The following is a 17,672-nucleotide window of genomic DNA, read 5'->3' as shown; positions in this document are numbered from 1 at the left end:
AACACTACAAATTATGCATGTACAGAATGAACACAGTTGTCAAGATCCCTGGGAGACCCGCTTATGTTTCTGCTGAGTCATTATAAAACTGATGCCTGAGACCTGTCATTAAGTAATATACCAGAGTATATGGGAAGGTGAAGGGGTATCCCACTTGGAAATAGTGCATGTTTGTATTTGGATACTATGTTTTTCATAAGTGTTTTTATTTACTTTTCACATTCTATTTTCTCCCTTCCAGACTCATCTGTGATGCTCAATATCAACATATGCAGCACTAATTATACATATAAACACACACACGTTTGTATAAGGAGCTCTGGTGGAGAAGTCTGTAGGGAGTTCTGCTGCTAGCCCACTGGCTGTGTCTGGGGGCTCTTGTGTATGTACCGTGTGTTGCTGCCATTGTTGATAAGTGGCCTCACTGACTCAGTGACACAGTGACCAGTCTGCCCTATCCTACATCATCCGCACAATCTTTGATATGCTTGAGTTCATTATAACATTCATATGGGAATTCATCTTGTTGAGGGTCTTCTTTTTTACTGAGCTTCTACCTTTTCCATCATGCTGTCATTTTTCAAGAAATGGTCTGTCTTAATAAGGTGCCAAAAAATATGTGAGATAAAATTGCATAATCCTTGGTTCTATGGAGCACCTGGCTAACATTTCTTTCTATTCATGTTTGTTTGTCCTTTTGGCAGTCCATGTTATATTCAGTGTTCTTTCCAAATACCCCTTTTCAAGGGATTGATATTTCTTCTGCCATCTTTGTTCTTTATCCAACTTTTTGATACTTAAGAAGCAGTTGAAAACAGCATGGTTTTGATCAGGTGCACTTTAGTCTTTAAACTGACATCTTTGCACTTTGGAAAGGTTGTTGACAGCAGATTTACCCAGTGTAACATATTTTTTGATGTCTTGGAGACTAAGGTGCACCTCATCCAGACCATAGTCTTCACAGTTGCTTGCTGTGCATCAGCTAGACAATGACTAGGGAAGATAGAAATTTGATGCCTTTGAGCTGTGGTCCTGGAGAAGAGTGTTAAATATACTGTAGATTGCCAGGAGAACAAGCAAGTTCTTCCTAGAGAAGGTGAAACCAGACTGTTACTTGGAGGCAAAGATTCTTAGCCTTTATCTGACATACTTTGGGTATATTGCAAGGAGGGACCAGTCCTTGAAGAGGGACTTCATGCTTGGAAGGGTGGAAGGATGCATAAAGAGAGGGAGATCATTGATCAAATGGATTGGTGTAGTGACTTGGGTAGGTGTGTTAGAGACAGTAAAGTTGGCCCAGGATAGAGCAGTTATCAGAGCAGTTGTACAGAGGGTCACTCTGAGTCACAAACAGCTCGACAACACATAACAACAATAATTTATCATTTGATACATAATATAAATGTATATGTATTATATAGGTATATAAATGGATATACACACATAGAAAATGTGTTTATGTCTGTATATCTGTGCATGCATAACTGTGTGTATATGTTTATATGTGTATTAATTACTGAGGACAGTGCCTGACACACTACAAAAGTCAAAATTGTTGGTTTCTATATATGTCTGAATTGAGAAATGATTTGCTTTTTATTTCATCAACATACAGTTCAGTAAGGAAAATCAATGAATAAATTTAGCATATCTTCTTCTTTAGACTGATAGCACTGTTGAGTCTTTGTAGGGGTGCCCTAACCTCCATGGCAAACTATATCCATAACATCACATCCTCCTAAATTTCACACACTCCTTTTACAGCTACCACATTTACCTCTCTGTACTAATTCTAAGCTAGATTTGAATTGTTCCCAAGCTGTAAATATAATTTATTAACAAATTAAAAAAGAGACAAATATCAGCTCATTGAATTTATGTTTTCTAAACATGAATTAAGATTGACTAAGAAAAATTGATGAAAGCAGGTGTTCTGAAAGATAGGATATAATTTCTAGAGTAGGGAATATCTTGTTTAATGGTCTTTCCATTTATATTATGTTCCTTGAGGAAGAAAGACATATGCTTTAAGGAGTTGCCTGATTAACTTTACCCAATATGACAAACTTATGATTTTTCTGGAGAGCTGTAACTGGAGAATTTGAGTAGATGGAAAATGTAAAAAAGATAGTTTGCTTTACTGAGACTCAAACTCATTGCCACAGAGACCATCCCAAATCATAGTGGCCCACCCCTGGGGTTCCAAGGCTGTAAATTGCAATGAGAGAAGATAGCCATCTTTCTCCCATGGATCCATTGGTAGATTTGAACTGCCAGAGATGCACAACCTTGAGGTTGGCAGTGGAAATCACCACTGACTGTACCACGAGCACTCTCTTAACTAGTTAAAATCTCTCAGATTTTGGAGGATAATAATTGGAGTTTCAATCTTAATTTTTTTTAATAAATTTTACTATACAGGTGTATTTCCAAGAGACCAAATTTGGTTGCAGACCCCTTCAATAAAGTAAACATTGCAATAAGATGACTCACACACATTTTCTGTTTCCCAGTGAATATAAAATTGATTTTTATACTACATTGTTGTTGCTGTTGTTATTGAACCATCGAGTTGCAATCGACCCATAGCTGACCCTCTGACATATTTTCAAAGGCAGTTAATCACACAAGAGGAGATTATCCATCCTTCTTGCACAGAGCAGCCAGCAGGATTGGAACCACCTGCCTTTGGGACTGCAGTGCAACTTCTTGCCCCTCGGGTCTATTAATTGTGCAATAATAGCATTGTGTCTAAAACAAAACAAATTGATGTACATACTTTAATTAAGATAATTTTATTGCCAAAAAAGAGCTAACCACCACCTGAATATCAAGAGCTGATATTTTTCTTGTGGAGGGTTTTTGCCTTGATCTTGATGGTGTTGGCTGATCGGGATGGTAGATGCTGAAAGTTTTGGGGGTTGTGACCATTTCTAAAAATAAGACAGTAATAAAATTTGCTTCATTTATTGGCTCTCCTTTTCCCTTGAACTTAGAGGATATTGTATGGCTGTTAATTGACTTAATTTCAGCAGTATCAGGAAATAGAGCATCAAAGGAGATGGAGTGAGAGATAGGGAAACTACTAGTAAGTGGAGAAATCAGAACAATCACAACATTTATCAGTTAAGTTCTTTGGCTTATGAATACATGGTTTGTAGGACCCCCAAACAATTCCAGTGATTGCATCAAAGAGCACTGATCACAGATGCTCACCATAACAGATGGAGTAGTGAGGAGATAATTTGAAATATTGCCAGAATTACCAAAATGTAACAGAGACACAAGGTGAGCTCATACTGTTGGAAAAAATAGTGCTAATAAACTTGATTGACACAGGCTTGCCACATATCAGATACGAGCACAAAACCACAGTAACTGAAGCATAGTAAAGTGTATCTTGATAAAACAAGACTTGCTGAATATGTATGTGATTTATGACAAGGTCTTTCTCTAAGCTTCAGTTTCCTGAGAGAAGAGTTGATGCCTTTGAGTTGTGGTCCTAAAATAAGGTATGGAACTTATCAAGGGCTACCAGGAGAACAAATGTCTGTCTTGGAGAGGGCTAAACCACTTTCCTTGGAGGCTAAGATTTTGAAGCTCCATCTCACATACTTTGGGCATGTGGCCAGGAAGGAACAGTCCTTGGAAAAGGACATCGTGCATGGAAAGGTGGAGGGACAGTGCAGGAGAGGAAGACCCCAGAAGAGATAGATTGACATGATTGATAACCTGGCACAATGGTATTAGGTGTGTTGGAGTCAGTGAGACTGGCTCAGAATAGGGCAGGACTCATAGGATCACTATGAGTCACAGGCAATTTGATGTCACATAACAACAATGTTGTTGTGTTGTTGTTTAATGCTGTCAAGTCGTAGACGACTCATAGCGACCCTATGAACAAACAGACCGAGCACTGTTCATACGTAGAGTTTCCACAACAATGAGAGAAATAAAAATAATTGCAAAATATGGTGGTTTTTCACTAGATAGAACATATGAAGGGCTTCTTAAATACTTAGACAAGGTAAATAATTGGTAAATAATGTTATGTAGTTGTGGTGAGGTTTTTTTAAAAAAAGACATGAAGATAGTAAAAGAAGTGGAAACAGAAATTACTGTTTGAGGACAAGAGACCAGAGGCAAGACTGTAAGCATCAGTACATTTTTGAAAAAGGTAATCTGCAAATCCATTTCAAAAGAAGTGTTAAATGTGCTAGCAGCTCTGGAGTCTTAGTGCCTGATGTGTTACTGCAATTTCTAAAGACAGCCTTTAGATTCTGCCAGCTGCACCAGGGGAGAAAAGTGAGCAGTTTCTGAAACCCCAAAGGAGAGTCACTAGAAGTCTGAACTGACACAATAGCAGTAACTTTGGGGGCTGTGTTTTTGTTTGTTTGACTGTTAAATGTATATGTTAGATATTTATTCTTATCACATACCCAAGTACCAGTTCATTCATAATGAAGAGTTGAGTAACCAAGATTGAAAAAGATAAATAGGAAGCCAAGCTAGTTTCTGTGGAATACATTAAACACAGAGAGTCGAATATGTGCTTAAATCCACTCTGTATATGCTATAGATACTTCCATCGCAGCTGCTGTTGTTTGCAGATTTTATCGTGTGGAGTCCAGAAAGACGTATCCCCCCCCATATTTTTTATGCTTGCTGGATTATGATTGGCCCTTTAAACCTGAAGCACTTCATAGATGCTGTGTAGAGACAAGCTGGGGACAGATTTAAAGCTGACCTTAAAGAAGCGCCTTATATGCGCATACTCACCTGAGAACCATTTCTCATCCAATGCTATGGCTGACTGGAAGGTGCATGTCATAATTTAGAGTCCCCTTTTGTCTCATCTTTGGGTCAAGTGATGGTGAAATGCCTCCTCTTTGCTTGAACTGCTTAACATTCCATCTAGCTAATACCTTCAGCCCATCTTTTTCTAAGGAAAAAATAATCTCATTTACTTTTCTTGATTAAGCATGTTGCTGTTGCTGTTATATGACATCAATTCAGAAGCAACCCATACATAGGTGACCCTCAGGAGAGTTTCCAAAAAAACAGTAAATTGTATGAGAGTTTATTATCCATCTTTCTGCTGCAGAGCACCTTGTGGGTTTAAACCATATGCCTTCGTGTTGGCAAGGCAATGTCTTGCCACTAGGCCATCAGAGCATGTTGTTGTTGGGTGCTGTCTAGTAAGAACTGACCCATAGCTTCCCCTCCAGCAGATTCTCAGAGGCATTAAACCCCCGTATGTCAGGAGACGTATTGAATGGGAAGGTCTGAGGTCAGAGATCTCTCCAAATTATTGAGCATCAATGATGTCAATTGAGAACTAAGGCCTGATCAGGTCATAGTTTTTTAAATCATTTGCTGTGATGCTGAGATCTTGACAATGAGTAAGGATGACAGAAGAGTTGATGGCTTTTTGAACTGTGATGCTGAAAAAGAGTACTGAATAGCTCATGGACTATCAAAAAAACAAAAAAATGTGTCTTGGAGACGATGCAGCTAGAGTACTCCTTGGAAGCAAAGAAAATAAAGTTTCATCTTGGGCATGTTGCTAGGAGAGACTATTCCTTTGAATGGAGAGCTATGCTTGAGAAGGGAGAAGGATGGCAATAGACAAGACCCTCAGACCCTCAACCAGATGGACTGACACAGTGACTTCAGCAAAAGTGCAAGTGTGTCAAGGATGATGAGGATAGCACAGGATAAGACAGGGTTCAGATGCCTTTGGGATTGTAGCACAGCATCTTATCACTGGGCACCAGTGCTCCATATGCCTCTCTGTTGTAATTGTGTGCCTTTGAGTCAGAACTGAGCCATCAATCACTATCCAGCGGGATTTCAGAAACAGTAAATCACATGGGAGGAGATTGTCCATCCTTATCCCATGAGCAGCTCATGTGTTTGAACCACATGTCTTTGGGACTGCAACATACTTTCTTACCACTTATCTCTAATTGCCATTAAGTCAGAACTGACTCATACCTGACCCTCCATTCCATTTTTTTAATTATTAATTTTAATTAAAATTTACAGAGCTTTTGGATTTCCATTCATTAATTGTTGCACTTTTCTCCCTGCCCACCCCTGCCCTCCAATTCATTCTTCTCTTTGAAAAGTAAAAGAAAAATTCTTTCATTGTTATACAGTCCCTCCCCCCAAGTCTCCTCCACTATGCAGCCTTCATTCTGGACTCCTGTCATGACAATAATACCTAATCATTTATCCCTTTAAGTAATTCTCTCTCTCATCTATTTCAATGCAGTATACATTATTTAACCCCTCTTTCTCAGTCTGCACCAAAGGCTGTAAATAGCCAAGGAGGAGATTGCCCCAGTTATTCCTGAATGAAGAGTTGTTATGTGCCATATCTCCTGTGACTCATAGTGGCCCTATCTACAAGAGCTCTGAATTCCTGTATCAATCAATTCCTGTATCAATCCATCTTATCAGGGGTCTTCCTTGCTTGCACTGTCCCCCCACACTTTTGAGCATGATGTTCTTCTCCACGGACTGGTCCTTCCTCGCCATGTTCCCAAAGTATGTGAAACAGAACCTCAAAATCCTAGCCTCCAAGGAGAAACTTGGTTTCAGCTCTCCAAGACAGACCTATGTTTTTTCTTGGTGGTCCATGATATGCTCAAGACTCTTCTCCAGCACCACAACTCAAAGGCATCAATTCTTCTTCTGTAATCTTTAGTCACTGCCCAGCTCCCTGACACATAGCAACTAACCATGACCTGGATCAGGTGCACCTTAGTCTCTAGACTGACATTGCTGCTTCTCAGTACTTTGGAGAGGTCCACACATCAAAAGTTTCCTGACTTGTTATTTTCATTTCCTTTTCTCTTCCTTACCATAGCTACAAGAGTGTACAAGCCACATACATCCTTGGCCTATGTGCAGGTTCAGAGGGTTTTTTTCCCATAGGGTTATTGTTGTTAAGTGTCATCATTTGCCTACAACTCACAGTGACCCTCTGAACAAAAGATCAGAGCCTTGCCCTCCTGCATCATTCTCACAATCTCTGTCATATACTCAAGCCCATGTAGCTACTTGACTCAAACACATGAAGATATGAACATAGATAGCATAGGTCACTACTTGACTCGATGGCACTTAATAACAACAGCAACAATAACGACATCTCTCAGTATTGCAACCCGAGGCTTGAATTTGTTTTTTCAGTTCTGAAAGCTTGAGATACACCAAGTGAATCTTTACTTTTTATTGTCCAATTCCAGCCCATTGCACCCTCCATAAGAACACCTTACTTCGTCTTCTCGAGCTATTCTTTGGAATCTTCTGTTCAGCTTTTTTGCTTTATCATCTCTTCCCTTTAATTTGTCTAACAAGACAGTTTTCAGAGTCTTTTCTGACATCCATTTGGTTTTATCTTTCTCCTCTGTATTTGTTGTCACCTTTTCTCTCTACACGAACAATATTCTTGATGTCCTTCCACAACTTATCTGGCCTTTGGTTGTTAATATTCAGTGCTTTAAACCTATTCTTAAAATGAGTTTTCAATTCAGGTGGGATAGCCTCTATATCATATTTTTGTTTTCATGGACTTATTTTCTTCATCCGCTATTTGAACTTGCACATGCGTAATTAATGGTCTGTTCTCCATTCAGGACCTGGCCTGGTTTTGAGTGCTAATTTTCAGCTTCTCCAGTGATTCTTCCCACCACGTGATTAATCTGGTTCCTAAATAGTCCACTGGGTGAGGTTCATGCATAAAGTCACTCTTAAGGTTTTTGAAAAAGGTACTTGCTATGAATAAATAATAGAACTATAGAATCCAATCATTTTATTTCTGGATTCATCTGTTAGCAAGTCCATACTTTCTGACTACCATTCCTTCTTTATTATTTCTAGTTTTTGCATTCTCCTTCTTTATTATTTCCAGTTTTTGCATTCTAGACATCAGTTAACATCAACATATCTTGATTGCATGATTATTCAAATTTTGTACTGTACAATTTGGTAAAAATTTTTAATTTCCACCTTTTTGGCTTTACCTGTTGGTGTGTAGACTCTAATAATAATGTTATTAAGAGGTCCTCCTTGTATAAGGATTATATCCTATCATCCACAACATTGTATTTCAGAATAGAACTTAAAAATGATCTTTTTAACTGTGAATGCAACATCATTCTTTTTCTAGATTTTATTTTGTGCATAGTATACCATGGGATTAATTCACAATAGCCAGTGATAGTCCATTTCATCTCACTAGTGCCTAGAATGTCAATGTTCATGTGTTCTATTTTATTTCCAGAATTTATATTTTTCCAACATTCATACTTCTATAATAATTATCGAGCTTGCCTTGAGGATTAATGTGTGACAATGTATGGTAAAAGCCTTCAAGAAAAAAAAAGTTTACAGTACTATAGAAGTCCCTAGATGGCACAAACGGTTCAATGTTCAATTATTGTCTAATAGATTGGTCAAACCCGCAATGAGGTTCCTGAGTATAGAAGCCCGGGAAGCTACTAAAGAGTAGTTCTACTCTGCATTCATGGGACCTCTAGAGGCTAAGTCAGGACTCAGTGCTGACTACCATAAATAGCAGTGTCATCATAGTGGTTGTTATTATGTGCCTTCAAGTTTGGACTGACTCGTAGCAGACCCTCCAGCAGGTTTTCTGAAGCAGTAAATCACATGGAAAGAGGGTACTCATTTTTCTCCTTTAGAACAACTACTGGATTTAAACCATTCTTCTTTGGATTCATAGTGAAACTGCTTATCCACCAGGCCACCAGAGTGCTTGTTAGAATTGTTATAACTATCAATATTCTGTTTTCAAATGATGTAGGTTTTAAAAATATTTTTTATTTTTATTTATTTTTTAAAATTCATTTTAATGAACTTTTACAGAGATTTTGGATTTCCATACATTCATTGTTGCATTTTCTTCCTTGCCCACACCTCCCCCCCCCACCCCAGTTCACTCTTCTCTTTGAAAAGTAAAAGAAAAATTATTTTATTGGTATAGAATCTGCACCACCCCTACTCCAAGTACATTCCACTATGCAACCTTCATTCTGGACTCTTGGCATGACCATAATACCCAATCATATATCACTTTCAAACAGTTCTCTCCCTCATCTGTTTCAATGCAATATGCATAATTTATCCATTTTTTCTCAGTCTCACCCCAACCCTGATGTCATTGTACAATAGTGGCACCATGCAGCACCTGTCCTTTTGTGACTGAAATATTTCACTCAGCATAATGTCCTCCAAGGTCACCCAAATGCAGACATAGTGACCTTCAATATGTTATTTAATCTTCCCTTGGTTCAGTGTTTTTCACTTATAAAGTAGTTGTGATAATATAATATGTACTTCATAGAACTTTTATATAGATTAATTTAGACATTTGTTGTGTATCATCAAATTAGAACCAACCCATAGCTGACCTCAGTGAGTTTTCAGAGACCATAACTCACATGAGAGATTGCTCATATTTTTCCCACAGAGAAACTGGTGAATTCAAATTATATACCTTTGCATTGCCGGTGCAATTCTACATTAAGCCACCAGAGCTCCCTATTTTTACAGTAATTATATATAATTCTCTGTATATTAATCATATAATAGTTCATATAAATGCCTATTTAGTGAGTGTTCATTGATTCATAGTACAAATTTTAATTATTATTTTATACAAATAAAAACTTTAAAAATAACAAAAAATCTCAGCATGACTCTAATGTGTATTTAATAAAAGAATCATAAACTAAAACTCCCTGTGATTTGAAGCTGTTTCTTAATTTTCTTTCTAAAACATATTTGTTTTCTAAGTAAACTGGAATATCTATTTACTGGTGTGAACTCCTCTGGTAGTTGGAGGGGGGGAGTGGGAAGAATTGATTAGGGAAAGGTTAACATTTTATTTATATATTTTTTACATATTTGTAGCTTACAAAATCCCTTTACGTAGTAGTTAATTTTTGCTGTTAGGTGCTGTTGAGTACGAGTCATAGCAACCCTATGAACACAGATCTGTCCCTATGTTATCCTGTACCGTTATCACCATCTCTGACACACTTGAGCCTAATGCTTAAGTAGTTTAGAGGAGAAAGAAGTTAAAACCCTTCCACCATCCTAGTTTTAATGCTTCAGAAGCATTCCTAATTTTCAGCATTTAGTACATAAAGCCATGACATCCCTGAAGTGATTGATGCTTCAAAATGGTTTTCTAGTCAGAGGAACAATGCTCTGTGACTCTGTACTTAGAGAAATATTTAAAAGTGCAATATAAATGATCACAACTATTTATCCTTTTTTTTTTTAAAAATTGTTTTCTTTCCAACAATGTTTAGATTCCTCCAAAGGACCTCAACCCTCTTCAGGTGTAAATGGGAACGTGCAGCCTCTCAGCTCGGCTGGGCAAGCCCCTGCCTCAGCGATCCCTTCTCCAAGTGCCAGCAAGCCCTGGCGCAGCAAGTCCATGAATGTCAAGCACAGCGCCACCTCCACCATGCTAACCGTAAAGCCCTCCAGCCCAGCCACCTCACCCCCACCCTCTTCAGAGAGACTGAAACCACCCACCACAGAAGGAGTCAAAACAGCTCCTTCGGGACAGAAATCCATGCTGGAAAAATTCAAGCTGGTCAATGCCCGGACTGCTCTCCGTGCCCCACAGTCTCCCAGTTCAGGTCCCATGGATGGAGGGAAGGATGATGATGTCTTTTCTGAGTGTGGTGAGATGGAAGGTTTTAACAGTGGCCTCAATAGCAGTGGCTCAACAAATAGCAGCCCCAAAGTCTCACCTAAATTGGCCCCTCCAAAAGCTGGAAGCAAAAATCTCAGCAATAAGAAGTCTTTGCTACAGCCAAAGGAAAAAGAGGAAAAGAACAGGGACAAAACTAAAGCTTGCACAGAGAAACCAGTCAAGGAAGAGAAGGATCAGGTGATGGAGACAGCTCCAAAAAAGACTTCTAAGATTGCAAGTTTGATCCCAAAGGGCAGCAAGACAACTACAGCCAAGAAGGAAAGTTTAATCCCATCTTCTAGTGGGATCCCAAAACCAGGCTCCAAGGTGCCAACAGCAAAGCAAACCATTTCACCAGGCAGCACAGCCAGCAAAGAGTCTGAAAAATTCAGGACTACCAAGGGAAGCCCTTCCCAGTCCATACCTAAGCCCATAAGCACTGAGAAATCAAGCACATCCAACTACCCTAGTCCTTTGGAGGGAAGGGAAGCTGGCCACGCTTCTCCCTCTGGTTCTTGCGCCTTGCCCATAGCGCACAACAGTGGACAGAGCATGGGAAACGGTGCTGTCCACCTTCCTCAGCAGCAACAACATAGTCATCCGAATACTGCCACCGTGGCTCCATTCATTTATAGGTAAGTTAGTTCCTATTTGTCTGTTGTTGTAAACTGCTTCTGGATGTGCATAAGCACAGTGTTTATGGGAACGTTGTTTGTGTGATGTCTTATGTGCTTATTTTGGAAGTTTTCATTAGAAGATGTAGGAGGAGAATTTAGTCTACAGTTTTAGTTCAGAAAAAGACTTAATATGATATAATCCTATTCTTTATGTCCCTCTCTTTTTTTCCTCTCTGTCTTTTGCTCTCTTTCTTTGTCAGAAATTGACAAAAGTTACCAAATATTGGCAAAAGGCCAGGAAAAAAAACCAACCATAATCTCTTTTGTTTAATTACTGCTGCTATTGAGATTATTAGACTTTTAAAATAATGCCCAGTTTCATAGATCTTAAAGGTATTTTGTTGGCAACTTTGGGAGAGTTGTGTTGACAACTTTGAGAGAAAGTATAGCATAGCGGTTATAGGGTCAGGCTCTGTAATTAGGAAGAGGTACAATTCTTAGTGCTACTGTTTACCAGCTTGATGACTTTGGAAAAGTTGTTTGAAATCCCATTTCCCTCAGCTTTTGAAATGGAATAGGAATATCTACATTGTAGATTTAAGAACATTGATAAAGTGTTTATTATATCCTGGTATATTACAAATGTTCATTAAAGACTTTGCTTTCTCAACTTGAAATTGGTATTAAATATCTATAGCTAGGAATATGTCGCTACGTAAAATTGATAACCTATGGATATATTTTTTTTTCTTTTATATTTTGGTTATATCATAGTACACCATAATTTTATAGGTATGGTTTAAAGTATATCATATATTTTAAAACATCTATCTTATTGTTGCAATTAGTTACTTATTTATACATGCTCTTTCTGCAGAGCTTGATGGCCTAGTGGTAAGGAGCTGCACTGTCAATCAAAGGCACACAGTTTAAATCCACCCATGGTTCCATGGGAGAAAGATAAGCATTCTTCTCCTGTGCAGTTTACAGTATTTGAAAACCCACTTGAGGGTCAGGTATGAGTCAATTCCAACTTGACACCACGTAGCAACATTGATTTAGTTACAAGAATAGGAAAATGGGACACTAATTTCACTGGTCTAAGATTTTGTTGTTTTCATCTACAACTCTTGCTGTGTCTGCAGTAATGATGACAGAAGAAGAACCAGCACCATGGGCTATGGTGCTGGAGAAGAGTACGGAATATCCTTTGACTACCTGAAGATTGAACACATATGTCTTAGAGAAAGTGCAATCATAGTGTTCCTCAGAACAAAGATGATGAAGCATCATCTCACATGCTTTAGATATGCTGTTGTTGTTGTTATGTGCCATTGAGTAATAGCAACTCTATGTACAATAGCCCTTAACCCTGCTCTCTATCCTGTGCCAATCTTATTGTTTCCAACACACCTACCTCCCATTACCCCAGTGACTGAATCAACACATCTCATCGAGGGTCTTCCTCTTCTGTGCTGTCCCTCCACCTTCCCAAGATATGTTGTTAGGAGAGGCTGTTCCCCGGAAAGGAACATCATCTTTGGAAAGGTGGAGGGTCAGTGAAAGAGAGGAAAACCTTCAGCAAGATGGTTGATACAGTGACAGTGGCAATGGGCTCAAGTGTTTTGGGGATAATGAGTGATAGGACACGGTTTGAATTTTTTGTGTTTGGTTTTCATGGGGCCATTGTGAGTTCTAGGGGGTGGTCTGGTGGGAAGAAGCTGAGCTGCAATCCTTTGGTGCATGGCTTGAATTCACCAGCGCCGTGGGAGAGGGATGGGTAGTCTCCTCCAGTGCAATTAACTACCTCTGAAAACCCACCAGAGAGTCAGCCAGGGGTCAGTCCAGTTCAGCGGTACACCACCACCACAACAACAGTTGTTCTCAACTTTACAGCCCCTAACAGCATTCGATTGGGAGGTGACTTAATGAGTAATAAGATCTGCTACTTTTCCATCCTTTTGCTAGACTGGTAGTTCAGTAACTGGAAAGCAAAATGCTATAATCAAGGAAAAGTCAAAGTCATATAATTAATGAGTATATGAAATAAATTTCATATGTTTAAATGAAGGAAATAATTGTAATAATCCCCCCCATCCACTCCCATGAAAAGCCCAAGTTCTTTTGAGGAGCTTTATACACTCACCTAAATAAAATTGTTGCATTTGCATTCTTGGTATACATCAGTGAAGTCTCATGGCTCTGGCTAACAGAAAAAGTTTGCTTAACATCTTTGTACTTGGACCCGATGGGAATCAGTACCACTGTCTGACTCTGCAGTCTGTATCTGACAAAGCAGAATTTAGGATGTTAAAATCATAATCCACATCTCACCAATACACGAAAAATACCATGCACCTTTAAATACATCACAGTCAGCACATTTGTGGATCTCAAATATATTCTGGAAAAATATCAATCATTTGAAAACATCAGAAGCAGAAATAATGTATCTGCCACCTCAGCAGGCTTAATTCTATAAATAGTAACAGACACTTTCTCTCCCTTGTTTACAATAAAGTATCCAGTAGAGAGAAATCCAATGTTACCCTTTGGAAATGTGCCTGTTAACTATTAGAGGAAACAGCACAACTTGATGAGTTAAAGTATATCTCTTTTAGCCTCAGTCTGACCATGAGATATCAGCTAAGAGACCTTGACAAGGTTCTCTTTGTCCACTTCAAAAAGGAGATTATTGAAGTGAGATAATGTAACCCCGAAGTTAAAAACAGGCTGTACATTCTCTGATGCCAACCACTATTTTCAAGACCAGCTATGTGTGTGATTACGAAGACCACAAGGGTCAGGTTGCCTATGTAGAAATCTCCACACTGACACTGACTGTGTAAACTTGAAGTTTAAAGGCCCCGCAAGCCTTGATTTCCTAAACTTAAATTCTCTCTCTCTCTTCACTGCCAAGTCAACAATAAGACCCATATCTGCACTTCTATGTGGTTTGGGAGAAGATTGCCTATCTAACTCTCACAGAGCTACTGGTTGACTCAAACTACCAGAAAGGACTGGCCCTTTGGTTAGTTGTGTGACTTCTACAGAATATTTCAGAGCCTACATCTTGACGGTATATTGTAGAGCATTGTTGTGTGTCATTAGATCATAACTGACGCATAAATGACCCCCCAGTAGCATTTCAGAGGCTGTAAATCACATGACAGAAGATTACCTCTCTTTCTCCATGCAACAGATGGTGGATATGAATCACGATGCCTCTGATTTAGCAGCCCAACTGCTTACCACTAGGCCACTGGAGTTCAACACAGTATCTGCCACATACTAAGATACTTTGTTAAAGCAAAGACATATTTGATGCTCCCTCAGGTTCAGTTTTCTATTTCTTTGAATGAGTTTGATAAGAGTAGCTACTTCATTGGGTTGTTCAAGGGAATAAAGTAATCTATATGATGATAGAAAAGAATTGAAGCTTTCAGCAGTTTTGTCATTGGATCAATAGTCAACACCATTCATGTTACAGGCAGGAAATCAGGAGATGCATTGCTGTCAGGGACCTCTCTAGAATGCTGATGATGAGCAATGGTGTCAGTTTGAAGACTAAGGTGCACTTAATTCAGGCCATGATCTTCTTAATCAGCTGCTCCACCTTAGAGAGCTGGATAATGAAAAATGATGACAGGAGAATTGATTTTTTTTTTTTTAGTTGTGGTGCTGGATATCCCATTGACTGCCAAGAAAACAAACAGATATGTCTTGGAGAGGGTGCAGCCACAGTGCTCCATGGAGGCAAGAATAGTGAGGGTTCATCTTTCATACTTTGTACGTGTGATTAGGTGAGGTAGTTCATTAGAAAGGGATATCATGCTTGGAAAGATAGGAGTCAGTGAAGGAGAAGACTCCCAATGAAATAAATTACACGGTGACTTCAGCAATGGGCTTGAGTGTTTCAGAGTTGGTCAGGATGACCCAGGGTAAGTAGAACAGGGTTCCGAATTGATGGCAACAAGTGAGTGAGTAAGTGGATGTCATATATCAGGTTGTCAAGTCTTTTGTCTGTGCAGCTACTGCTGTGTAAATTTCAGCTACAAGCCTTTATGTTAGAAATTAAAAATTAAAAAAAAGAACTGTTGCACCATAAGAGCTCCTTGGTATTTTTATATGTATTTATTTACATTTATATGATACTTAGTAGTAATTAAATAACAAAATTTATTCCTTTTGGACCTATATGATTTAAAATATTCACTCTTATAAATTGATTGTTTTGAATCTTGTAAATAAATATTTGTTTACAGATGTTAATGAATTTCATACTCATCTAACTTCCTCCCCAATTAAAAAATAATATATTTGAAGTTTTTATAACATAACTGTAATTCACAATGTGATAAAAGTGGTTTTAAATTTCTTCATTTTTTTTTTCTTTTTTACATTTAGAGAGTATGTACAACAAAGATCAAATGGTGAAATTAAAAAACCCAAACATTTTAACTCAGGTTAAAAAGTATGAAATAATACAACTGTCTTAAATTGGAATAGGCTACCTCCTGAAGTGTTGAGGCGCACTGCGTATTTAGAAAGTGACGCATAATATAGTGAGTTAATTTTTATGACGTTCTACCTAGATACTAGTTATTAAAACTGACATTTATATTGGAGGTAAAGATCCATAGTTCTTGGAATTGAAAACTGATAGGAAAAATAGAAATCATTCCTATTTGCTTCTTTCTTTAAATCATCCTCCCATATATTTGGTTTTCAGCTATTACTATTGACTTTTCCTTGAACACACAGCCTGAAATGCTCATCTCCATCCATTTTTCACCTCCCTGCCCTGGATCAAGTCGCATCACCATCAATTCTGACCTAGTTTCAGATTTGTCTCCCAGTTTCCATTGTTGGCTCTTTCCAATAACATCTTTCACAGCAGACATTCTGATCTTCTAAAGATGCAATTTATGTGTGTTATACCACCAAACCAATTCATAAAATAATCTATTGTATTTTTATTACATATTTTAAAATATATTTTAATGTTTCCCGTGACCTGTAAAACCCTATATAATCTGATTTTTCAGCCACACTTACACTTCTCTCCCTCTTACACAGTGCAGCCCAAGCCCAATTGTGGTCTTCAATGAATCGAACTCTTTCTTTCGTAGCACTTTTAATTACAGATGCTGCTGTAACATAAACTTCCTGATCACGTCTAAGACTTTTCTTGCCATAAATATCTCTCCTTCAAAGTAGCTGCTTCTTCATAGAAACCTTATTTTTTTAATCCTTTTTAAAAAAATTATTTGCATGCAATTATTCATATACATTATAGTTTACATAATTAATTCCTACTGATCTACAACTGTTATCACTCTGTCTTTTGGAGTCCTAATTGAATCTTTCCTATTCCTTCACCCTTCCCTGCCTACTAACCTCTGTTATCTCAGTGATTTTACCCTTTTCTCTTTTTCTACCCCTCATTCTCCCCTTCCCCCTTTGAACATTTATACATATCTTACTCAGTTATCCTCTTCTATTTGCAATAGTGGTTTTATGCCATATTTGTCCTTATGTTACTGAGTTATTTCACTCAGTATAATGCACTCTAGAATCTTATGTAGTATTTTATGAAATTGTTATACCTTAGAGCTGCTTAGTATTCTGTGATTGTACCATAATTTCTCAATCCTTTCATTTGTTGATGGGCATTTGGTCTATTTCCATTTTCTTGCTATTATGAATAGCACTGTGATAAATGTAGATTTTCATTCACATCTTAGTTTTTATTTCCTTGGAATATATTCCTTGCAATAGAAGAGTGAACTCATAAGAGACTTTTATGTTCAGCTTTCTACACATAGACACTGCCTTTCATAATGGTTGCAACATTTTACAATCCCACCAGCAATGCATGAAAATTCCAATCTCTCTGCATCCTCTCTAGCATTTATAGGTTGCTGTGTTGTTTAACTTCCACTGTTACTGGAGTGAGACTATATACCACTGATGCTTTGATTTGCATCTCTCTGATGCTAGTGATTTAGAACATGTCTTCATGCATCAGCCAATATGACCTTATAAATGTATCAGGATCTGTCACCAAAAGTTCAATTTACTTTTTGTAAAGTACACACAGTACATTCTCCAGAACTGACCACATATTAGGACACAAAGCAAGCTTCAACAATTTAAAAACAAACAAACAACTTAAAATCAACACATTAAAAATATACAAAGTATAGCTGGTAGTTTAGGGAGCTCTGGTGGCCTAGTCGTGAGAAACTGCATTGCATTCCTCAAGGTGTTGTTGTTGTGTTGTTATGTGCCATGGAGTTGCTTGCAACTCATAG

The 17,672-nt window shown here is 38.1% G+C and overlaps 1 protein-coding gene across 3 annotated transcripts in view; it reads left to right on the top strand.

Annotated features, from left to right (window-relative positions):
- Positions 1 to 17,672, top strand: part of NAV3 (neuron navigator 3) — a 540,923-nt gene that overhangs the window by 211,942 nt on the left and 311,309 nt on the right. For all 3 annotated transcript variants that reach the window (XM_006882551.1, XM_006882553.1, XM_006882552.1), the window contains exon 8: positions 10,347 to 11,373. In XM_006882551.1, coding sequence (XP_006882613.1) covers positions 10,347 to 11,373 — 1,027 coding nt within the window. The remainder of the gene's footprint in view (positions 1 to 10,346; positions 11,374 to 17,672) is intronic.

The sequence above is a fragment of the Elephantulus edwardii genome, unplaced genomic scaffold (assembly GCF_000299155.1).
Source record: "Elephantulus edwardii isolate Elephantulus edwardi_28Jun2011 unplaced genomic scaffold, EleEdw1.0 scaffold00021, whole genome shotgun sequence".
In the NCBI taxonomy this organism is placed as follows: domain Eukaryota; kingdom Metazoa; phylum Chordata; class Mammalia; order Macroscelidea; family Macroscelididae; genus Elephantulus; species Elephantulus edwardii.
The sequence above is the reverse complement of the archived record's forward strand: the minus strand, read 5'-3'. Positions and strand labels throughout refer to the sequence as shown.